This window comes from Rhinoderma darwinii, unplaced genomic scaffold, assembly GCF_050947455.1.
Source record: "Rhinoderma darwinii isolate aRhiDar2 unplaced genomic scaffold, aRhiDar2.hap1 Scaffold_2726, whole genome shotgun sequence".
Taxonomy (NCBI): Eukaryota; Metazoa; Chordata; class Amphibia; order Anura; family Rhinodermatidae; genus Rhinoderma; species Rhinoderma darwinii.
In genome coordinates, this window is record NW_027463019.1 from 1 (window position 1) to 26,649 (window position 26,649).

Here is a 26,649-nt window from a genome sequence, read left to right on the forward strand (position 1 = left end):
TACTCCCCCCCCCCCCCCTCCTACACTACTCCCTCCCCCCCCCCCCCATTCTACACTACTCCCCCCCCCCCCATTCTACACCACTCCCCCCCCCCATTCTACACCACTCCCCCCCCCCCCATTCTACACCACTCCCCCCCCCCCCCATTCTACACCACTCCCCCCCCCATTCTACACCACTCCCCCCCCCCCCATTCTACACCACTCCCCCCCCCCCATTCTACACCACTCCCCCCCCCCCCATTCTACACCACTCCCCCCCCCCCACATCCTACACTACTCCCCCCCCCCCCACATCCTACACTACTCCCCCCCCCCTCATCATACACAGCTGTTCATTACCTGCTTTGGGTATCAGACTCCTCGTTGACAAGTTCAAACTCCCAGAACTTTACGCTCTTGTCGGCGCCCCCGGTGGTGAATCCGCGCTATGACAGAGGAGAAGGTGATTATTATGGGGTGGACTCCGGTGGGTGTTTGGGGGTGCGGCCGCTGCTTGTTGCTCTTTACCTGATCAGGTGACAACGTGATGGACCACACGGCGCCGTCATGAGCGTCCACAGCGTCCAGCTCCGTCCCCGAGGACAAATCAAAGAGCTGCAGCTTCCCGGACTGAAAATAAGAGAGAGGAATGAGGGGGAGGGGCAGCAGCACCGGGAGAGCCAAGGGTCCGGTCACGTGACCACCGACTACAGAAAAGAACGGCGGCCGACCCCACCGCAAACATCACACGACCTCCGAGCCGCCCGCAAACATCACACGACCTCCGAGCCGCCCGCAAACATCACACGACCTCCGAGCCGCCCGCAAACATCACACGACCTCCGAGCCGCCCGCAAACATCACACGACCTCCGAGCCGCCCGCAAACATCACACGACCTCCGAGCCGCCCGCAAACATCACACGACCTCCGAGCCGCCCGCAAACATCACACGACCTCCGAGCCGCCCGCAAACATCACACGACCTCCGAGCCGCCCGCAAACATCACACGACCTCCGAGCCGCCCGCAAACATCACACGACCTCCGAGCCGCCCGCAAACATCACACGACCTCCGAGCCGCCCGCAAACATCACACGACCTCCGAGCCGCCCGCAAACATCACACGACCTCCGAGCCGCCCGCAAACATCACACGACCTCCGAGCCGCCCGCAAACATCACACGACCTCCGAGCCGCCCGCAAACATCACACGACCTCCGACCCGACCGCAAACATCACACGACCTCCGAGCCGCCCGCAAACATCACACGACCTCCGAGCCGCCCGCAAACATCACACGACCTCCGAGCCGCCCGCAAACATCACACGACCTCCGAGCCGCCCGCAAACATCACACGACCTCCGAGCCGCCCGCAAACATCACACGACCTCCGAGCCGCCCGCAAACATCACACGACCTCCGAGCCGCCCGCAAACATCACACGACCTCCGAGCCGCCCGCAAACATCACACGACCTCCGAGCCGCCCGCAAACATCACACGACCTCCGAGCCGCCCGCAAACATCACACGACCTCCGAGCCGCCCGCAAACATCACACGACCTCCGAGCCGCCCGCAAACATCACACGACCTCCGAGCCGCCCGCAAACATCACACGACCTCCGACCCGACCGCAAACATCACACGACCTCCGAGCCGCCCGCAAACATCACACGACCTCCGAGCCGCCCGCAAACATCACACGACCTCCGAGCCGACCGCAAACATCACACGACCTCCGAGCCGCCCGCAAACATCACACGACCTCCGAGCCGCCCGCAAACATCACACGACCTCCGAGCCGCCCGCAAACATCACACGACCTCCGAGCCGCCCGCAAACATCACACGACCTCCGAGCCGCCCGCAAACATCACACGACCTCCGAGCCGCCCGCAAACATCACACGACCTCCGAGCCGCCCGCAAACATCACACGACCTCCGAGCCGCCCGCAAACATCACACGACCTCCGAGCCGCCCGCAAACATCACACGACCTCCGAGCCGCCCGCAAACATCACACGACCTCCGAGCCGCCCGCAAACATCACACGACCTCCGAGCCGCCCGCAAACATCACACGACCTCCGAGCCGCCCGCAAACATCACACGACCTCCGAGCCGCCCGCAAACATCACACGACCTCCGAGCCGCCCGCAAACATCACACGACCTCCGACCCGACCGCAAACATCACACGACCTCCGAGCCGCCCGCAAACATCACACGACCTCCGAGCCGCCCGCAAACATCACACGACCTCCGACCCGACCGCAAACATCACACGACCTCCGAGCCGCCCGCAAACATCACACGACCTCCGAGCCGCCCGCAAACATCACACGACCTCCGAGCCGCCCGCAAACATCACACGACCTCCGAGCCGCCCGCAAACATCACACGACCTCCGAGCCGCCCGCAAACATCACACGACCTCCGAGCCGCCCGCAAACATCACGACCTCCGAGCCGCCCGCAAACATCACATGACCTCCGACCCGACCGCAAACATCACATGACCTCCGAGCCGCCCGCAAACATCACACGACCTCCGAGCCGCCCGCAAACATCACATGACCTGCGACCCGACCGCAAACATCACATGACCTGCGACCCTGCAGCATGAAACATCCCGGGAGCAGCGAACAAGAGGAAGAAAGCCAAGCAACGGCTCCTGAACCGGACAGCCCCTCCCCCGTCTGTACCCCTCCCCCATTCTGAAGCCAGTCATGTGACCGCCGTGTGTCTTGGTAACAATGAGGAACATTTAAAAGTAAACGTCTCGTCGTCGTCCCCCGATAGCCATTTTATAATTTCTGCGCTGATTAATTACATTTCTTTATAGTGGTTGGAGCTTCACTTTATAAAATACAGAGATTAAAGATCAAATTCTCCCTCCTGAAGCCACCACTAGAGGGAGCTCCCTGCAGACGAAGATATTACAGAGCTCAATGTATAACAATGTAGTGAGCTCCCCCTAGTGGTGGCTGTATATATCTGTATGTAGTGAGCTCCCCCTAGTGGTGGCTGCAGACAGCAGAATGTTATCATGTAACTCTATGGGAGCTGTATATATCTGTATGTAGTGAGCTCCCCCTAGTGGTGGCTGCAGACAGCAGAATGTTATCATGTAACTCTATGGGAGCTGTATATATCTGTATGTAGTGAGCTCCCTCTAGTGGTGGCTGCAGACAGCAGAATGTTATCATGTAACTCTATGGGAGCTGTATATATCTGTATGTAGTGAGCTCCCTCTAGTGGTGACTGCAGGCAGCAGAATGTTATCATGTAACTCTATGGGAGCTGTATATATCTGTATGTAGTGAGCTCCCTCTAGTGGTGGCTGCAGGCAGCAGAATGTTATCATGTAACTCTATGGGAGCTGTATATATCTGTATGTAGTGAGCTCCCTCTAGTGGTGGCTGCAGACAGCAGAATGTTATCATGTAACTCTATGGGAGCTGTATATATCTGTATGTAGTGAGCTCCCCCTAGTGGTGGCTGCAGGTAGAATAATGTTATCATGTAACTCTATGGGAGCTGTATATATCTGTATGTAGTGATCTCCCCCTAGTGGCGGCTGCAGGTAGTGAGAATGTTATCATGTAACTCTATGGGAGCTGTATATATCTGTATGTAGTGAGCTCCCCCTAGTGGTGGCTGCAGGCAGCAGAATATTATCATGTAACTCTATGGGAGCTGTATATATCTGTATGTTGTGAGCTCCCTCTAGTGGTGGCTGCAGGCAGCAGAATGTTATCATGTAAATCTATGGGAGCTGTATATATCTGTATGTAGTGAGCTCCCCCTAGTGGTGGCTGCAGGCAGCAGAATCTTATCATGTAACTCTATGGGAGCTGTACATATCTATATGTAATAAGCTCCCCCTAGTGGTGGCTGCAGGCAGTAGAATGTTATCATGTAACTCTATGGTAGCTGTATATATCTGTCTGTAGTGAACTCCCTCTAGTGGTGGCTGCAGGCAGTAGAATGTTATCATGTAACTCTATGGTAGCTGTATATATCTGTCTGTAGTGAGCTCCCCCTAGTGGTGACTGCAGGCGAAGATTTATTAAGATTAGCGCATGACAATTATATTAGGCGCCTCTCTGGCTGTCCATGCGCCTGAGAGTGAAGTCTACTTCACTTTCTGGAGTAAATGATTAAATTTGTGGGGCTACTGCAGGCTCCGCCCCCTTTCAGTAAAATGGCGTTCGTGGTGAGAATACATCAAAAAGCGCAATTTCTCCAGACATGTGAGTTTTGATGGCGTCTGGCGTAGAAAAGTTAAATTCTCCATTATATCTATGCAGGTTATTTGGGGTTCTATAACCGAAAAACGTATCTGACCGCTAGAACGACATAATTGGCGCAGAATGTTGGACCGGATGATAAATGGCGGAGATGCATTTACCTAATTATAAAGTACACGATCGTTATGGGACGCATAGAAGGGGCGTGGCTAATTTATTAAAGACCGGCGCCATTTTATGGCAATAATGCCTGGTGTACACGTCCGGACGCCGATTATGTAACGTCCTGCGGCAAACACGCTGCTGGCGGATTTTTGATCATTTGCGTAATTCCTCCCGATAAACCCCATTGATGATCACGTGACCTCCAGATCCAGGGTCCGGTCGCCCAGATATCGGATGAGCGGTTTTTACCTTCGTGCCGACGATCACGTGCCTGTCCCCCGGAACAAAGACGGAGCACAGGGCGTAGTCGCAGGACATGGTCCGGATACACTGCAGCGTGGACCTGCGGGGACAGAGGTGACGGTGAGAGCGCCCACACGTTCTGCAGCACATTGCATCTCACTACTGGCTGAGGGTCTGCACGGAGCACGCCCGGCTCTGCTGCATCGGGGGAGATGTAGACATACGGTCTGGTGTAAACACTACATAAACCCACCATCCATTGTACTCAGCTGCACTGCATTGTGGGAGATCAATGAAGCCCTCAGGCGGTCTAACAGCACATTACAAGCAAAATCAGTTAATTTTTTTAGGGCAGCTTTAGGTGTGAGTGAAGTATAACAGCACAATGGTGAATGCAGCTCTGGGTGTGACTGGAGTATAAAAACAATGTGCCTTAAAGAGGCTGTCACCACATTATAAGTGGCCTATATTGTACATGATGTGATCAGCGCTATAATGTAGATAACAGTGGTCCTAGTAATAAAGAGGCTGTCACCACATTATAAGTGTCCTGTCTCCTACATAATGTGATCAGCGCTGTAATGTAGATAACAGTGGTCCGAGTAATAAAGAGGCTGTCACCACATTATAAGTGACCTGTCTCCTACATAATGTGATCAGCGCTGTAATGTAGATAACAGTGGTCCTAGTAATAAAGAGGCTGTCACCACATTATAAGTGTCCTGTCTCCTACATAATGTGATCAGCGCTGTAATGTAGATAACAGTGGTCCTAGTAATAAAGAGGCTCTGTCACCACCACATTATAAGTGTCCTGTCTCCTACATGATGTGATCAGCGCTGTAATGTAGATAACAGTGGTCCTAGTAATAAAGAGGCTGTCACCACATTATAAGTGTCCTGTCTCCTACATAATGTGATCAGCGCTGTAATGTAGATAACAGTGGTCCTAGTAATAAAGAGGCTGTCCCCACATTATAAGTGTCCTGTCTCCTACATAATGTGATCAGCGCTGTAATGTAGATAACAGTGGTCCTAGTAATAAAGAGGCTGTCACCACATTATAAGTGTCCTGTCTCCTACATAATGTGATCAGCGCTGTAATGTAGATAACAGTGGTCCTAGTAATAAAGAGGCTGTCACCACATTATAAGCGCCCTATCTCCTACATAATGTGATCGGCGCTGTAATGTAGATAACAGTGGCCCTAGTAATAAAGAGGCTCTGTCACAACATTATAAGTTCCCTATCTTGTACATGAGATTGGCGCTGTAATGTAGAGAACAGTGGTCCTAGTAAGAAAGAGGCTGTCACCACATTATAAGTGGCCTATATTGTACATGATGTGATCAGCGCTGTAATGTAGATAACAGTGGTCCTAGTAATGAAGAGGCTCTGTCACCACATTATAAGTGTCCTATATTGTACATGATGTGATCGGCGCTGTAATGTAGATAACAGTGGTCCTAGTAATAAAGAGGCTCTGTCACCACATTATAAGTGCCCTATATTGTACATGATGTGATCGGCGCTGTAATGTAGATCACAGCAGTGTTTTTTATTTAGAAATACGATCATTTGTGACGGAGTTATGACCTATTTTAGTTTTATGCTAATGAGTTTCTCAATGGACAACTGGGCGTGTTTTACTATATGACCAAGTGGGCGTTGTACAGAGGAGTGTATGACGCTGACCAATCGGTGACCAATCAGTGTCATGCACTTCTCTCCATTCATTTATACTGCACATAGCGATATAGCTATATCACTATCTGCAGCCACATAAACACACTATAACATTACTGCAGTGTCCTGACAATGAATATACATTACATCCAGCCTGGACGGGATTTCTATTCACAATCCTGACCACTTCTGTAGCGTCTCTGTGAGTTACAGCACAGCAGGCGTAGTCTCGCGAGATTACGCTATAAGCTGTCATTTACAGCGAGATCTCGCTATGCTGTAACTCACAGAGACGCTACAGAAGTGGTCAGGATTGTGAATAGACATCCCGTCCAGGCTGGAGGTAATGTATATTCATTGTGCAGTATGTGCAGTATAAATGAATGGAGAGAAGTGTATGATGCGGATTGGTCGCTGATTGGTCGCTGATTGGTCACGGATTGGTCAACGTCATACTCTCCTCTGTACAACGCCCACTTGGTCATATAGTAAAACACGCCCAGTTGTCCATTGAGAAACTCATTAGCATAAAGCTAAAATAGGTCATAACTCCGTCACAAATGATAGTTTTTCTAAATAAAAAACACTGCTGTAATCTACATTACAGCGCCGATCACATCATGTACAATATAGGCCACTTATAATGTGGTGATAGAGCCTCTTTATTACTAGGACCACTGTTATCTACATTACAGCGCTGATCACATCATGTACAATATAGGCCACTTATAATGTGGTGATAGAGCCTCTTTATTACTAGGACCACTGTTATCTACATTACAGCGCTGATCACATTATGTAGGAGACAGGACACTTATAATCTGGTGACAGCCTCTTTATTACTAGGACCACTGTTATCTACATTACAGCGCCGATCACATCATATACAATATAGGCCACTTATAATGTGGTGACAGAGCCTCTTTATTACTAGGACCACTGTTATCTACATTACAGCACTGATCACATTACGTAGGAGACAGGACACTTATAATGTGGTGACAGAGCCTCTTTATTACTAGGACCACTGTTATCTACATTACAGCGCTGATCACATTATGTAGGAGACAGGGCACTTATAATGTGGTGACAGCCTCTATTACTAGGACCACTGTTATCTACATTACAGCGCTGATCACATCATGTACAATATAGGCCACTTATAATGTGGTGATAGAGCCTCTTTATTACTAGGACCACTGTTATCTACATTACAGCGCCGATCACATCATGTACAATATAGGACACTTATAATGTGGTGACAGCCTCTATTACTAGGACCACTGTTATCTACATTACAGCACTGATCAAATTATGTAGGAGACAGGACACTTATAATGTGGTGACAGAGCCTCTTTATTACTAGGACCACTGTTATCTACATTACAGCACTGATCACATTATGTAGGAGATAGGGGGGCACTTATAATGTGGTGACAGCCTCTTTATTACTAGGACCACTGTTCTCTACATTACAGCGCCGATCACATTATGTAGGAGACAGGGCACTTATAAACTGGTGACAGCCTCTTTATTACTAGGACCACTGTTATCTACATTACAGCACTGATCACATTATGAAGGAGACAGGACACTTATAATGTGGTGACAGCCTCTTTAAAGAGAACGCTGCATCTTGGAGGGAAATTTATGGTTCACCTGGTAACGAAGGGTTAATTCTGTGATTGACGGACTGTACCTGTTCCAGATTTTCACGGATTCCGCAGACGCCGAGAGCATCGCAATGTTGTCAGAGCTGAAGGCCAGCGTGCGGACGTCGCTGCGGTGCCCTCCGAGCGTGAGGCGACAGCTCTTGGTACACTGGACGGTCGCGGCTTGGGCAGGCTCGGCCGCCATGGAGAAGCACTCCACGCTGTTATTCTGCAGCAGGACCACCACCCTCAGCTCCCCCCGGGCGGACACCAGGAGGTCACATGATCTGTAAGGTCAGAGGTCACAATAAGGAGGGGGCAGGGGGGGGGGGGAGTCTTCACTTAGGTCACAATAAGGAGGGGGCGGTCGCCTCACAGGGGTGGGGGGGGCCTTCACTTACTTGATTTTCGAGGAGGCTTTAATATTTGTGACCTTTACAATTTCGTCTTGCAGCGTCTGCTCCACCTGCGGCTCCTCCTGCTCCGCACCCTCCTCCTCCTGTCTGCTGCAGAAAGACGGCAATAATCAGAACCGTAACGGCGTCTCCTACGTCATTCGACCGTCTCCAGCATCACCTTATACCTGACGCCCCACAATGCACAGCGGCCTTAGACCTGCGCCCCCTCCCCCGCCTCACTTACTTGATCTTCTTTTTGGCTTTTTTTTGCTTCCGCTCCATTTTCTTGGAGATTTCGTCATCAGTCAAGACGCAGAAAATCTCCAGCACGGAGTCCGTACCCTGCAAGAGACGGGAGGATGAGCCCATATATTGTAACACTGGGAGGGGCCACAATCAGTAGGGCTGGCTGTAAGATTGTGGGTGTGGCTTAGTGTAAGGGGTGTGGTCATATATAATATTGTATCGCTCCTGATGTTGCAGATTGGGGGTCCGCTCTGTAATAGTGACTGATAATAGACGGGACCACTCACATGACACGCCAGGAAGCGCCTTGTCCGGTCCACCCCGAGCGTCACCACTCTGTCCCTCCCCTCTCTCATGATGGATCCGTAGCGCTGACAGGTCAGGATCCGCTGAGGACAGAGAATTAAGACGACATCATTACATGAGAAATCATCTGCCCCTCCCCCCCCCCCCCACCGCCAGGTCAGGGTAGCATTTACCTCCTCTGCCGCTTCTTCTTCGGCCTCCTCCGCCCCGGCCTCTTCTTCTTCGGCCTCCTCCGCCCCGGCCTCTTCTTCTTCGGCCTCCTCGGCCTCCTCTGCGGGGCCTTTAGTTTTTTTCAGCCGAGGTTCCTCCGAGTCTTCAGTCTGCAGAAAATATTCAAATTATGATGCTAACCCCTCCCCCGCAGAAAAGATAAAAAACGAAACCCTTTAGTGACAGCTGCCTGGCGCTGGGCGACTTCCCTGGACCTAATAGATTTTAGCGCTGCGCTGTGTCACCCGGTCTTATAGAGGGGGGCAGGGGGCTTCTGTACCTCATTGATGTAGGAGACGGTCCAGGCTCGCAGCTCGCTGTCCGCAGATCCCGTCACTATTTTCCGTTCATCTGACAGCACGGCCAGTCCCCAGACCTGACGTGGGGGGAGGAAGGACGCGGATCAGGCAAAGTAAATACAGACAAAACGCGAGAAACATCCAGCACGGCGGTCGCCTGGCGGTCACATGGCGGGGTGACGTTTTACCTCTGTGCGGTGTCCCACCATGGTCCGGAAGCAGTGCTGCGTATCCAGGTCCCACCACTTCACCAGCGTGTCCTTACCGCTGCGGGGACAAGGGGCGGATTACAGGTCACTATTCGTTGCGATGTATAAATAAAGCTTTATATGTGGACAAGTCCGTGTAGTGCGCCTCATTCCCCGCCGCCGATCCCCGCGGTCTTTCCGATACACGTGCGGATATCAAGTCACCACAGCGACAAACCAACACAATTCATGATGTTTCACGCAAACGGACGCCACATCACGTGACCGGCCGGCCGCAGAGGGCGCCAATGTTCTGTCCATCACTGCAGCAGCCAATCACAGGCCAGGACCATAGTGAGGTGTCGGTGGACGGTCATCCCCCGTATTGATAAGCGGCGGCAGGGCTGGCGCAGGGTTTTGTCTCGCGTGGCGTCGCTTTGCCCTTCGTGTCGGGGGGTCCAGAAAACCTTTAACACGTGGAGTTTTATTCGTACGTCAAGGACATTGGATTTAACCCTTTCAGGACTGAGCAATTTTAGGATTTTTCGTTTTTGTTTTTCACTCCCGGTCGTCCAATAACGGTTTTATTTTTGCGTCAGTGGCGCGGAGTGGAGGATTATGTTTTGCGGGACGAGTTGTAGTTTCTATTGGCAGCAAACAACGTGCCGGGAACCCGGAAAAAATACTTTGTGGGGAGGAATTGGGAAAAACTGCGATTCCTCCATTGTTTTTTGGGTTTTGTTTTTAAGTTTATCACTGTGCGGTAAAAACCACAAGCAAACGTTATTCTGCGGCTCGGTACGATTACGGCGACACCAAATGTTTTACCGCTTTCACTAAGAAGTGGTGCGAGAGCGGATATTTTATAGCGGGTGGAGCGGTGCGAGGGCGGATATTTTATAGCGGGTGGAGCGGTGCGAGAGCGGATATTTTATAGCGGGTGGAGCGGTGCGAGGGCGGATATTTTATAGCGGGTGGAGCGGTGCGAGGGCGGATATTTTATAGCGGGTGGAGCGGTGCGAGGGCGGATATTTTATAGCGGGTGGAGCGGTGCGAGGGCGGATATTTTATAGCGGGTGGAGCGGTGCGAGGGCGGATATTTTATAGCGGGTGGAGCGGTGCGAGGGCGGATATTTTATAGCGGGTGGAGCGGTGCGAGGGCGGATATTTTATAGCGGGTGGAGCGGTGCGAGGGCGGATATTTTATAGCGGGTGGAGCGGTGCGAGGGCGGATATTTCATAGCGGGTGGAGCGGTGCGAGGGCGGATATTTTATAGCGGGTGGAGCGGTGCGAGGGCGGATATTTCATAGCGGGTGGAGCGGTGCGAGGGCGGATATTTCATAGCGGGTGGAGCGGTGCGAGGGCGGATATTTTCTCGCGGGTGGAGCGGTGCGAGGGCGGATATTTCATAGCGGGTGGAGCGGTGCGAGGGCGGATATTTTATAGCGGGTGGAGCGGTGCGAGGGCGGATATTTTATAGCGGGTGGAGCGGTGCGAGGGCGGATATTTTATAGCGGGTGGAGCGGTGCGAGGGCGGATATTTTATAGCGGGTGGAGCGGTGCGAGGGCGGAGCGGTGCGAGGGCGGATATTTTCTCGCGGGTGGAGCGGTGCGAGGGCGGATATTTTATAGCGGGTGGAGCGGTGCGAGGGCGGATATTTTATAGCGGGTGGAGCGGTGCGAGGGCGGATATTTTATAGCGGGTGGAGCGGTGCGAGGGCGGATATTTTATAGCGGGTGGAGCGGTGCGAGGGCGGAGCGGTGCGAGGGCGGATATTTCATAGCGGGTGGAGCGGTGCGAGGGCGGATATTTTCTCGTGGGTGGAGCGGTGCGAGGGCGGATATTTTATAGCGGGTGGAGCGGTGCGAGGGCGGATATTTTCTCGTGGGTGGAGCGGTGCGAGGGTGGATATTTCATAGCGGGTGGAGCGGTGCGAGGGCGGATATTTTCTCGTGGGTGGAGCGGTGCGAGGGCGGATATTTTATAGCGGGTGGAGCGGTGCGAGGGCGGATATTTTCTCGTGGGTGGAGCGGTGCGAGGGTGGATATTTTATAGCGGGTGGAGCGGTGCGAGGGCGGATATTTTATAGCGGGTGGAGCGGTGCGAGGGCGGATATTTCATAGCGGGTGGAGCGGTGCGAGGGCGGATATTTTCTCGTGGGTGGAGCGGTGCGAGGGCGGATATTTTATAGCGGGTGGAGCGGTGCGAGGGTGGATATTTTCTCGCGGGTGGAGCGGTGCGAGGGTGGATATTTTATAGCGGGTGGAGCGGTGCGAGGGCGGATATTTTATAGCGGGTGGAGCGGTGCGAGGGCGGATATTTTATCGCGGGTGGAGCGGTGCGAGGGCGGATATTTTCTCGTGGGTGGAGCGGTGCGAGGGCGGATATTTTATAGCGGGTGGAGCGGTGCGAGGGCGGATATTTTCTCGTGGGTGGAGCGGTGCGAGGGTGGATATTTTATAGCGGGTGGAGCGGTGCGAGGGCGGATATTTTATAGCGGGTGGAGCGGTGCGAGGGCGGATATTTTATAGCGGGTGGAGCGGTGCGAGGGCGGATATTTCATAGCGGGTGGAGCGGTGCGAGGGCGGATATTTCATAGCGGATGGAGCGGTGCGAGGGCGGATATTTTCTCGTGGGTGGAGCGGTGCGAGGGCGGATATTTTATAGCGGGTGGAGCGGTGCGAGCGCGGATATTTTATAGCGGGTGGAGCGCTGCGAGGGCGGATATTTTATAGCGGGTGGAGCGGTGCGAGGGCGGATATTTTATAGCGGGTGGAGCGGTGCGAGGGCGGATATTTTATAGCGGGTGGAGCGCTGCGAGGGCGGATATTTTATAGCGGGTGGAGCGGTGCGAGGGCGGATATTTTATAGCGGGTGGAGCGGTGCGAGGGCGGATATTTTATAGCGGGTGGAGCGGTGCGAGGGCGGATATTTTATAGCGGGTGGAGCGGTGCGAGGGCGGATATTTTTTCGGGACGAGCTGTACTTTTGATTGGTATTTACCACTTTTTATTATTTTTTTAGCGCCGAGGTGACCAAAAAGATTGTGGCGTTTACATTTTTTACGGCGTTCAGCGTGCGAGTTAATGGGGTTTTCCCACGAGAGACATTTATAACATATCCACAGGATCGGTCAGATAGATGGGGGTCCCGGAGGGGGGACGCTGGGCTGTCGGAGGTAGGCCACCCCCTCTAACGGTTTAGATGCCGCCGTCGCTATTGACTATGGGATCGAAGTGGTTAAACGGTCAGGAAGTGAAGAGCGTGCTCCGGTCCCGTCCGTCAGTGCGAGGTGTAACAGCTGACAGCGCGTGCGCCCGCTCCATACTTCACCCCCCGCACCTGGACGCGCAGTTGTGTCCAGGTACGTGAAGGGGTGAACTCAGCCGCCGGACCCCCGGTCTGCACCCACCTGGTGATGAGGAGGTTCCTCCCGGTCAGGAATAAAGCCTGCGTCACCGCGTCCTTGTGCCCCTTCAGTCTGTACAGGCCGCTCTCATTAATGACGTCCCAGACGATGACCTCCGTGTCCTGCGGGGGAGGGGGGGGGGGGAGAAGGGGCAATTCTCAAGATACAGGTAGAGAAGATACAACCCCATCAGGAAGTTCATCACCCCCCTCGGGTCAGTGCACTGGAGAAGTTACAGCAGAGAAGGGTCCTGAGCCAGAGGGTAAAGCCCCACAGAACACATCATACAACGGCCGCTCCATCCACCGCCCAAACTGGTGCAGGGAACACGTGAGGAGCGGGTGACTGGTATACAGGACAAAGAGCTGGAACCGGGACAGGTGAGGAACTGTGGGACCACCAGGCACGTTCTACACTACCTCAGAAACTAGAGCTCCACTACAACACCAGATACTAGGGCTCCACTAGACCACCAGGCACGTTCTACACTACATCACTAGATACTAGAGCTCCACTAGACCACCAGGCACGTTCTACACTACATCACTAGATACTAGAGCTCCACTAGACCACCAGGCACGGTCTACACTACATCACTAGATACTAGAGCTCCACTAGACCACCAGGCACGGTCTACACTACATCACTAGATACTAGAGCTCCACTAGACCACCAGGAACGTTCTACACTACATCACTAGATACTAGAGCTCCACTAGACCACCAGGCACGTTCTACACTACATCACTAGATACTAGAGCTCCACTAGACCACCAGGCACGGTCTACACTACATCACTAGATACTAGAGCTCCACTAGACCACCAGGCACGTTCTACACTACATCACTAGATACTAGTGCTCCACTAGACCACCAGGCACGTTCTACACTACATCACTAGATACAAGCGCTCCACTAGAACACCAGGCACGTTCTACACTACATCACTAGATACTACAGCTCCAATAGAACACCAGAGACGTTCTTTTCTACACTACATCACTAGATACTACAGCGCCACTACACCACCAGGCACGTTCTATACTACATCACTAGATACTAGAGCTCCACTAGAACATCAGGGACGTACTAGATACTAGAACTCCACTAGACCAGCAGGCACGTTCTACACTACATCACCAGATACTAGAGCTCCACTAGACCACCAGGCACGTTCTACACTACATCACCAGATACTAGAGCTCCACTAGACCACCAGGCACGTTCTACACTACATCACCAGATACTAGAGCTCCACTAGACCCCCAGGAACGTTCTACACTACATCACCAGATACTAGAGCTCCACTAGACCACCAGGCACGTTCTACACTATTTTACTAGAGCTCCACTACTTAACATCTAATTTAAACAGCCACCTGAGATATTACTGAGACAGAGCTGTATGATCACAGGCAAACACTAGGTGACCAGGGACGGTTACAGAACCACTGGACCCAAAGGATGTTCTTTACCATCATTCTAGATAAGGTTATTACACCACTAGGCCGACAGGGTTATAATTTAGATCTATAGATTTCACTAAAACACCACTGAGTGATCGCGGCCACTAGATACTTTGGATGTCATCAGACCACTAGGCCACCAGGGTAATAATATATTAAACCCACACAGAAACTATATAAATAACAGCTGGATTATCATAAATGGAAACTGGGTGACCAGAGACGGTAACAGAACCACTGGGCCATCCGGGACACCACTGGGCCATCCGGGACGCCACTGGGCCATCCGGGACGCCACTGGGCCATCCGGGACGCCACTGGGCCATCCGGGACGCCACTGGGCCATCCGGGACATTCAGACCCAATATTTAAGGAAAGGATTCTTTACAGTAAGAGCAGCCAGACTATGCATTGTTCTATCACGAGGAAGCAATGGGGGACACAATGACAGAAGTTTGTATTATGACAGGGGCCCGATACACGCGTCAACACTATGCAGTACCTTGGACCCGGACACCAGGCGGCCCCCCAGCTGGTCGTAGGTCAGCACCGTCACGGCTGCTTTGTGCCCATTGAAGGTGATGGCGCTCTCTCCGCTCAGCAGACTGAATATACGTATGGCGCCGTCTTCATACCCCACGGCCAGCGACAGACCATCGGGGGAGGGGCGCAGCTGAGTCGCCTCCTGCTTCTGGCCTCGCAAGATGAGAACCTGTAGTGATAAATGTAGACGGGATCACACCAGGGGCCACACATGCTAAGGGCCCATATAACAGATCCTACATAGAGGTGCCTTACCTTCTCCCCCTTGCGGGTGTCCCAGATAAACACGTGCTCGCAGGCCCCGACCGCCACATATCGCCCCTTCTCGCCCCGCAGGGTGACATAACAGACATTGCACTTGAAACCGGCGACAACGCCAAAGAGCGCAGAAGCCGCATAACGGAGATACTGACTGGTGAGGCCCATAACTAGAGAGAGAAGAGACAGCGGTCACTATATACACTGGACGGGACGGAGAAGAGACAGCGGTCACTATATACACTGGACGGGACGGAGAAGAGACAGCGGTCACTATATACACTGGACGGGACGGAGAAGAGACAGCGGTCACTATATACACTGGACGGGACGGAGAAGAGACAGCGGTCACTATATACACTGGACGGGACGGAGAATAGACAGCGGTCACTATATACACTGGACGGGACAGAGAAGAGACAGCGGTCACTATATACACTGGACGGGACAGAGAAGAGACAGCGGTCACTATATACACTGGACGGGACAGAGAAGAGACAGCGGTCACTATATACACTGGACGGGACGGAGAAGAGACAGCGGTCACTATATACACTGGATGGGACGGAGAAGAGACAGCGGTCACTATATACACTGGACTGGACAGAGAAGAGACAGCGGTCACTATATACACTGGACGGGACGGAGAAGAGACAGCGGTCACTATATACACTGGACGGGACGGAGAAGAGACAGCGGTCACTATATACACTGGACGGAGAAGAGACAGCGGTCACTATATACACTGGACGGGACAGAGAAGAGACAGCGGTCACTATATACACTGGACGGGACGGAGAAGAGACAGCGGTCACTATATACACTGGACGGGACGGAGAAGAGACAGCGGTCACTATATACACTGAACGGAGAAGAGACAGCGGTCACTATATACACTGGACGGGACGGAGAAGAGGCAGCGGTCACTATATACACTGGACGGGACGGAGAAGAGACAGCGGTCACTATATACACTGGACGGGACGGAGAAGAGACAGCGGTCACTATATACACTGGACGGGACGGAGAAGAGACAGCGGTCACTATATACACTGGACGGAGAAGAGACAGCGGTCACTATATACACTGGACGGAGAAGAGACAGCGGTCACTATATACACTGGACGGAGAAGAGACAGCGGTCACTATATACACTGGACGGAGAAGAGACAGCGGTCACTATATACACTGGACGGAGAAGAGACAGCGGTCACTATATACACTGGACGGAGAAGAGACAGCGGTCACTATATACACTGAACGGAGAAGAGACAGCGGTCACTATATACACTGGACGGAGAAGAGACAGCGGTCACTATATACACTGGACGGAGAAGAGACAGCGGTCACTATATACACTGGACGGAGAAGAGACAGCGGTCACTATATACACTGAACGGAGAAGAGACAGCGGTCACTATATACACTGGACGGAGAAGAGACAGCGGTCACTATATACACTGGACGGAGAAGAGACAGCGGTCACTATATACACGGGACGGAGAAGAGACAGCGGTCACTATATACACTGGACGGGACGGAGAAGAGACAGCGGTCACTATATACACTGGACGGGACGGAGAAGAGGCAGCGGTCACTATATACACTGAACGGAGAAGAGACAGCGGTCACTATATACACTGGACGGGACGGAGAAGAGACAGCGGTCACTATATACACTGGACGGGACGGAGAAGAGACAGCGGTCACTATGTACACTGGACGGGACGGAGAAGAGACAGCGGTCACTATATACAGTGGACGGGACGGAGAAGAGACAGCGGTCACTATATACACTGAACGGGATGGAGAAGAGACAGTGGTCACTATATACACTGAACGGAGAAGAGACAGCGGTCACTATATACACTGGACGGGATGGAGAAGAGACAGCGGTCACTATATACACTGGACGGAGAAGAGACAGCGGTCACTATATACACTGGACGGGACGGAGAAGAGACAGCGGTCACTATATACACTGGACGGGACGGAGAAGAGACAGCGGTCACTATATACACTGAACGGAGAAGAGACAGCGGTCACTATATACACTGGACGGGACGGAGAAGAGACAGCGGTCACTATATACACTGGACGGGACGGAGAAGAGACAGCGGTCACTATATACACTGGACGGGACGGAGAAGAGACAGCGGTCACTATATACACTGGACGGGACGGAGAAGAGACAGCGGTCACTATATACACTGCACGGGACGGAGAAGAGACAGCGGTCACTATATACACTGGACAGGACGGAGAAGAGACAGCGGTCACTATATACACTGGACGGGACGGAGAAGAGACAGCGGTCACTATATACACTGGACGGGACGGAGAAGAGACAGCGGTCACTATATACACTGGACGGAGAAGAGACAGCGGTCACTATATACACTGGACGGAGAAGAGACAGCGGTCACTATATACACTGGACGGAGAAGAGACAGCGGTCACTATATACACTGAACGGAGAAGAGACAGCGGTCACTATATACACTGGACGGAGAAGAGACAGCGGTCACTATATACACTGGACGGAGAAGAGACAGCGGTCACTATATACACTGGACGGAGAAGATACAGCGGTCACTATATACACTGAACGGAGAAGAGACAGCGGTCACTATATACACTGGACGGAGAAGAGACAGCGGTCACTATATACACTGGACGGAGAAGAGACAGCGGTCACTATATACACTGAACGGAGAAGAGACAGCGGTCACTATATACACTGGACGGAGAAGAGACAGCGGTCACTATATACACGGGACGGAGAAGAGACAGCGGTCACTATATACACTGGACGGGACGGAGAAGAGACAGCGGTCACTATATACACTGGACGGGACGGAGAAGAGGCAGCGGTCACTATATACACTGAACGGAGAAGAGACAGCGGTCACTATATACACTGGACGGGACGGAGAAGAGACAGCGGTCACTATATACACTGGACGGGACGGAGAAGAGACAGCGGTCACTATATACACTGGACGGGACGGAGAAGAGACAGCGGTCACTATATACAGTGGACGGGACGGAGAAGAGACAGCGGTCACTATATACACTGGACGGGACGGAGAAGAGACAGCGGTCACTATATACACTGAACGGAGAAGAGACAGCGGTCACTATATACACTGGACGGGATGGAGAAGAGACAGCGGTCACTATATACACTGGACGGAGAAGAGACAGCGGTCACTATATACACTGGACGGGACGGAGAAGAGACAGCGGTCACTATATACACTGGACGGGACGGAGAAGAGACAGCGGTCACTATATACACTGGACGGGACGGAGAAGAGACAGCGGTCACTATATACACTGGACGGGACGGAGAAGAGACAGCGGTCACTATATACACTGGACAGGACGGAGAAGAGACAGCGGTCACTATATACACTGGACGGGACGGAGAAGAGACAGCGGTCACTATATACACTGGACGGGACGGAGAAGAGACAGCGGTCACTATATACAATGGACAGGACGGAGAAGAGACAGCGGTCACTATATACACTGGACGGGACGGAGAACAGACAGCGGTCACTATATACACTGGACGGGACGGAGAAGAGACAGCGGTCACTATATACACTGAACGGAGAAGAGACAGCGGTCACTATATACACTGGACGGGACAGAGAAGAGACAGCGGTCACTATATACACTGAACGGAGAAGAGACAGCGGTCACTATATACACTGGACGGGACGGAGAAGAGACAGCGGTCACTATATACACTGGACGGGACGGAGAAGAGACAGCGGTCACTATATACACTGGACGGAGAAGAGACAGCGGTCACTATATACACTGGACGGGACGGAGAAGAGACAGCGGTCACTATATACACTGGACGGGACGGAGAAGAGACAGCGGTCACTATATACACTGGACGGGACGGAGACGAGACAGCGGTCACTATATACACTGGACGGGACGGAGAAGAGACAGCGGTCACTATATACACTGGACGGGACGGAGAAGAGACAGCGGTCACTATATACACTGGACGGGGCGGAGAAGAGACAGCGGTCACTATATACACTGGACGGAGAAGAGACAGCGGTCACTATATACACTGGACGGAGAAGAGACAGCGGTCACTATATACACTGGAGGGGACGGAGAAGAGACAGCGGTCACTATATACACTGAACGGAGAAGAGACAGCGGTCACTATATACACTGGACGGAGAAGAGACAGCGGTCACTATATACACTGGACGGAGAAGAGACAGCGGTCACTATATACACTGGACGGAGAAGAGACAGCGGTCACTATATACACTGGACGGAGAAGAGACAGCGGTCACTATATACACTGGACGGGATGGAGAAGAGACAGCGGTCACTATATACACTGGACAGGACGGAGAAGAGACAGCGGTCACTATATACACTGGACGGGACGGAGAAGAGACAGCGGTCACTATATACACTGGACGGGACGGAGAAGAGACAGCGGTCACTATATACACTGGACGGGACGGAGAAGAGACAGCGGTCACTATATACAGTGGACGGGACGGAGAAGAGACAGCGGTCACTATATACACTGGACGGGACGGAGAAGAGACAGCGGTCACTATATACACTGAACGGAGAAGAGACAGCGGTCACTATATACACTGGACGGGATGGAGAAGAGACAGCGGTCACTATATACACTGGACGGAGAAGAGACAGCGGTCACTATATACACTGGACGGGACGGAGAAGAGACAGCGGTCACTATATACACTGGACGGGACGGAGAAGAGACAGCGGTCACTATATACACTGGACGGGACGGAGAAGAGACAGCGGTCACTATATACACTGGACGGGATGGAGAAGAGACAGCGGTCACTATATACACTGGACAGGACGGAGAAGAGACAGCGGTCACTATATACACTGGACGGGACGGAGAAGAGACAGCGGTCACTATATACACTGGACGGGACGGAGAAGAGACAGCGGTCACTATATACACTGGACAGGACGGAGAAGAGACAGCGGTCACTATATACACTGGACAGGACGGAGAACAGACAGCGGTCACTATATACACTGGACGGGACGGAGAAGAGACAGCGGTCACTATATACACTGAACGGAGAAGAGACAGCGGTCACTATATACACTGGACGGGACAGAGAAGAGACAGCGGTCACTATATACACTGAACGGAGAAGAGACAGCGGTCACTATATACACTGGACGGGACGGAGAAGAGACAGCGGTCACTATATACACTGGACGGGACGGAGAAGAGACAGCGGTCACTATATACACTGGACGGAGAAGAGACAGCGGTCACTATATACACTGGACGGGACGGAGAAGAGACAGCGGTCACTATATACACTGGACGGGACGGAGAAGAGACAGCGGTCACTATATACACTGGACGGGACGGAGAAGAGACAGCGGTCACTATATACACTGGACGGGACGGAGAAGAGACAGCGGTCACTATATACACTGGACGGGACGGAGAAGAGACAGCGGTCACTATATACACTGGACGGAGAAGAGACAGCGGTCACTATATACACTGGACGGAGAAGAGACAGCGGTCACTATATACACTGGAGGGGACGGAGAAGAGACAGCGGTCACTATATACACTGGAGGGGACGGAGAAGAGACAGCGGTCACTATATACACTGGACGGAGAAGAGACAGCGGTCACTATATACACTGGACGGAGAAGAGACAGCGGTCACTATATACACTGGACGGAGAAGAGACAGCGGTCACTATATACACTGGACGGAGAAGAGACAGCGGTCACTATATACACTGGACGGGATGGAGAAGAGACAGCGGTCACTATATACACTGGACGGGACGGAGAAGAGACAGCAGTCACTATATACACTGGACGGAGAAGAGACAGCGGTCACTATATACACTGGACGGAGAAGAGACAGCGGTCACTATATACACTGGACGGGACGGAGAAGAGACAGCGGTCACTATATACACTGGACGGGAGACGGGACTAAGGGGGGGGGGGCGGACGGACAGGCAGCGGGACAAGGGGGGGACGGACAGGCAGCGGGACTAAGGGGGGGGCGGACAGGCAGCGGGACTAAGGGGGGGACGGACAGGCAGCGGGACTAAGGGGGGGACGGACAGGCAGCGGGAATAAGGGGGGGACTGACAGGCAGCGGGAATAAGGGGGGGACTGACAGGCAGCGGGACTAAGGGGGGGACGGACAGGCAGCGGGACTAAGGGGGGGACGGACAGGCAGCGGGACTAAGGGGGGGGACGGACAGGCAGCGGGACTAAGCGGGGGGACGGACAGGCAGCGGGACTAAGGGGGGGACGGACAGGCGACGGGACTAAGGGGGGGACGGACAGGCGACGGGACTAAGGGGGGGACGGACAGGCGACGGGACTAAGGGGGACGGACGGACAGGCGACGGGACTAAGGGGGGGGACGGACAGGCGACGGGACTAAGGGGGGGACGGACAGGCGACGGGACTAAGGGGGGGACGGACAGGCGACGGGACTAAGGGGTGGGACGGACAGGCGACGGGACTAAGGGGTGGGACGGACAGGCGACGGGACTAAGGGGTGGGACGGACAGGCGACGGGACTAAGGGGTGGGACGGACAGGCGACGGGACTAAGGGGTGGGACGGACAGGCGACGGGACTAAGGGGGGGACGGACAGGCGACGGGACTAAGGGGGGGACGGACAGGCGACGGGACTAAGGGGGGGACGGACAGGCGACGGGACTAAGGGGGGGACGGACAGGCGACGGGACTAAGGGGGGGACGGACAGGCGACGGGACTAAGGGGGGGACGGACAGGCGACGGGACTAAGGGGGGGACGGACAGGCGACGGGACTAAGGGGGGGACGGACAGGCGACGGGACTAAGGGGGGGACGGACAGGCGACGGGACTAAGGGGGGGACGGACAGGCGACGGGACTAAGGGGGGGACGGACAGGCGACGGGAGTAAGGGGCGGGACGGACAGGCGACGGGACTAAGGGGGGGGACGGACAGGCGACGGGACTAAGGGGGGGGACGGACAGGCGACGGGACTAAGGGGGGGGACGGACAGGCGACGGGACTAAGGGGGGGGGACGGACAGGCGACGGGACTAAGGGGGGGGACGGACAGGCTACGGGACTAAGGGGGGGGACGGACAGGCGACGGGACTAAGGGGGGGGACGGACAGGCGACGGGACTAAGGGGGGGGACGGACAGGCGACGGGACTAAGGGGGGGGACGGACAGGCGACGGGACTAAGGGGGGGACGGACAGGCGACGGGACTAAGGGGGGGACGGACAGGCGACGGGACTAAGGGGTGGGACGGACAGGCGACGGGACTAAGGGGGGGGACGGACAGGCGACGGGACTAAGGGGGGGGACGGACAGGCGACGGGACTAAGGGGGGGGACGGACAGGCGACGGGACTAAGGGGGGGGACGGACAGGCGACGGGACTAAGGGGGGGGGACGGACAGGCGACGGGACTAAGGGGGGGGACGGACAGGCGACGGGACTAAGGGGGGGGACGGACAGGCGACGGCACTAAGGGGGGGACGGACAGGCGACGGGACTAAGGGGGGACGGACGGACAGGCGACGGGACTAAGGGGGGGACGGACAGGCGACGGGACTAAGGGGGGGACGGACAGGCGACGGGACTAAAGGGGGGGACGGACAGGCGACGGGACTAAGGGGGGGGACGGACAGGCGACGGGACTAAAGGGGGGACGGACAGGCGACGGGACTAAGGGGGGGGGACGGGACAGGCGACGGACGGACTGGCGACGGGACTAAGGGGGGGACGGACAGGCGACGGGACTAAGGGGGGGACGGACAGGCGACGGGACTAAGGGGGGGACGGACAGGCGACGGGACTAAGGGGGGGGACGGACAGGCGACGGGACTAAGGGGGGGGGACGGACAGGCGACGGGACTAAGGGGGGGGACGGACAGGCGACGGGACTAAGGGGGGGGACGGACAGGCGACGGGACTAAAGGGGGGACGGACAGGCGACGGGACTAAGGGGGGGGGACGGGACAGGCGACGGACGGACTGGCGACGGGACTAAGGGGGGGACGGACAGGCGACGGGACTAAGGGGGGGACGGACAGGCGACGGGACTAAGGGGGGGACGGACAGGAGACGGGACTAAGGGGGGGGACGGACAGGCGACGGGACTAAGGGGGGGACGGACAGGCGACGGGACTAAGGGGGGGACGGACAGGCGACGGGACTAAGGGGGGGACGGACAGGCGACGGGACTAAGGGGGGGACGGACAGGCGACGGGACTAAGGGGGGGACGGACAGGCGACGGGACTAAGGGGGGGACGGACAGGCGACGGGACTAAGGGGGGGGGACGGACAGGCGACGGGACTAAGGGGGGGGACGGACAGGCGACGGGACTAAGGGGGGGGACGGACAGGCGACGGGACTAAGGGGGGGGACGGACAGGCGACGGGACTAAGGGGGGGGACGGACAGGCGACGGGACTAAGGGGGGGGACGGACAGGCGACGGGACTAAGGGGGGGGACGGACAGGCGACGGGACTAAGGGGGGGGACGGACAGGCGACGGGACTAAGGGGGGACGGACGGACAGGCGACGGGACTAAGGGGGGACGGACGGACAGGCGACGGGACTAAGGGGGGACGGACAGGCGACGGGACTAAGGGGGGACGGACAGGCGACGGGACTAAGGGGGGACGGACAGGCGACGGGACTAAGGGGGGACGGACAGGCGACGGGACTAAGGGGGGACGGACAGGCGACGGGACTAAGGGGGGACGGACAGGCGAAGGGACTAGGGGGGGACGGACAGGCGACGGGACTAAGGGGGGACGGACAGGCGACGGGACTAAGAGGGGACGGACAGGCGACGGGACAGGCGGGGGGACGGACAGGCGACGGGACAGGCGACGGGACTAAGGGGGGGACGGACAGGCGACGGGACTAAGGGGGGGACGGACAGGCGACGGGACTAAGGGGGGGACGGACAGGCGACGGGACTAAGGGGGGGGACGGACAGGCGACGGGACTAAGGGGGGGGACGGACAGGCGACGGGACTAAGGGGGGGACGGACAGGCGACGGGACTAAGGGGGGGACGGACAGGCGACGGGATTAAGGGGGGGGACGGACAGGCGACGGGACTAAGAGGGGGGACGGACAGGCGACGGGACTAAGGGGGGGGACGGACAGGCGACGGGACTAAGGGGGGGGACGGACAGGCGACGGGACTAAGGGGGGGGACGGACAGGCGACGGGACTAAGGGGGGGGACGGACAGGCGACGGGACTAAGGGGGGGGACGGACAGGCGACGGGACTAAGGGGGGGGACGGACAGGCGACGGGACTAAGGGGGGGGACGGACAGGCGACGGGACAAGAGGGGGGGACGGACAGGCGACGGGACTAAGGGGGGGACGGACAGGCGACGGGACTAAGGGGTGGGACGGACAGGCGACGGGACTAAGGGGGGGGACGGACAGGCGACGGGACTAAGGGGGGGGACGGACAGGCGACGGGACTAAGGGGGGGGACGGACAGGCGACGGGACTAAGGGGGGGGACGGACAGGCGACGGGACTAAGGGGGGGGACGGACAGGCGACGGGACTAAGGGGGGGGACGGACAGGCGACGGCACTAAGGGGGGGACGGACTGGCGACGGGACTAAGGGGGGGGACGGACAGGCGACGGGACTAAGGGGGGGGACGGACAGGCGACGGGACTAAGGGGGGGGACGGACAGGCGACGGGACTAAGGGGGGGGACGGACAGGCGACGGGACTAAGGGGGGGGACGGACAGGCGACGGGACTAAGGGGGGGGACGGACAGGCGACGGGACTAAGGGGGGGGACGGACAGGCGACGGGACTAAGGGGGGGGACGGACAGGCGACGGGACTAAGGGGGGGGACGGACAGGCGACGGGACTAAGGGGGGGGACGGACAGGCGACGGGACTAAGGGGGGGGACGGACAGGCGACGGGACTAAGGGGGGACGGACAGGCGACGGCACTAAGGGGGGGACGGACAGGCGACGGGACTAAGGGGGGGGGACGGACAGGCGACGGGACTAAGGGGGGGACGGACAGGTGACGGGACTAAGGGGGGGGACGGACAGGCGACGGGACTAAGGGGGGGGACGGACAGGCGACGGGACTAAAGGGGGGGGGGACGGGACAGGCGACGGACGGACTGGCGACGGGACTAAGGGGGGGGACGGACAGGCGACGGGACTAAGGGGGGGACGGACAGGCGACGGGACTAAGGGGGGGGGACGGACAGGCGACGGGACTAAGGGGGGGGACGGACAGGCGACGGGACTAAGGGGGGGGGACGGACAGGCGACGGGACTAAGGGGGGGACGGACAGGCGACGGGACTAAGGGGGGGGACGGACAGGCGACGGGACTAAGGGGGGGGGACGGACAGGCGACGGGACTAAGGGGGGGGACGGACAGGCGACGGGACTAAGGGGGGACGGACAGGCGACGGGACTAAGGGGGGACGGACAGGCGACGGGACTAAGGGGGGGACGGACAGGCGACGGGACTAAGGGGGGGACGGACAGGCGACGGGACTAAGGGGGGGACGGACAGGCGACGGGACTAAGGGGGGGACGGACAGGCGACGGGACTAAGGGGGGGACGGACAGGCGACGGGACTAAGGGGGGGACGGACAGGCGACGGGACTAAGGGGGGGGGACAGGCAACGGGACTAAGGGGGGGGGGACAGGCAACGGGACTAAGGGGGGGGGACAGGCAACTGGACTAAAGGGGGACGGACAGGCGACGGGACTAAGGGGGGGACGGACAGGCGACGGGACTAAGGGGGGGACGGACAGGCGACGGGACTAAGGGGGGGACGGACAGGCGACGGGACTAAGGGGGACGGACAGGCAACGGGACTAAGGGGGGGGACAGGCAACGGGACTAAGGGGGGGGACAGGCAACGGGACTAAGGGTGGGGGACAGGCAACGGGACTAAGGGTGGGGGACAGGCAACGGGACTAAGGGGGGGACAGGCAACGGGACTAAGGGGGGGGTGATGAGGGGCAGATAACAGTACGGGGGTGATTAGGGGCAGATAACAGTACGGGGGTGATTAGGGGCAGATAACAGTATGGGGGTGATTAGGGGCAGATAACAGTATGGGGGTAGATGACGGGCAGATATCAGTACAGGGGTAGATGACAGTACGGGGGTGATGAGGGGCAGATTTCAGAGCTGGGGGGGGGGGGGGTACGTTACCGGCAGGTTTTCCTTTCCTCTGCCGCTCGGGGTTCACGCACACACGTGTTCAGCGCGCATGCTCAGTACGGGAGGGGGG

At 56.1% G+C, this 26,649-nt stretch overlaps 1 protein-coding gene across 1 annotated transcript; it reads right to left on the reverse strand.

Moving 5' to 3' along the window:
• Positions 1 to 342: 342 nt before the first annotated feature.
• WDR3 (WD repeat domain 3) lies at positions 343 to 26,649 on the reverse strand (the record flags this gene model as incomplete). Its single annotated transcript, XM_075848229.1, has 14 exons — positions 26,571 to 26,649; positions 15,301 to 15,473; positions 15,005 to 15,214; positions 13,042 to 13,160; positions 9,628 to 9,706; positions 9,421 to 9,516; positions 9,104 to 9,250; positions 8,912 to 9,013; positions 8,623 to 8,720; positions 8,382 to 8,486; positions 8,028 to 8,267; positions 4,650 to 4,743; positions 511 to 612; positions 343 to 428 (listed from the first exon to the last, which is right to left on the reverse strand). Coding segments are annotated over exons 2-14 (1,649 nt in total), but the record flags the coding sequence as incomplete, so codon positions are not given.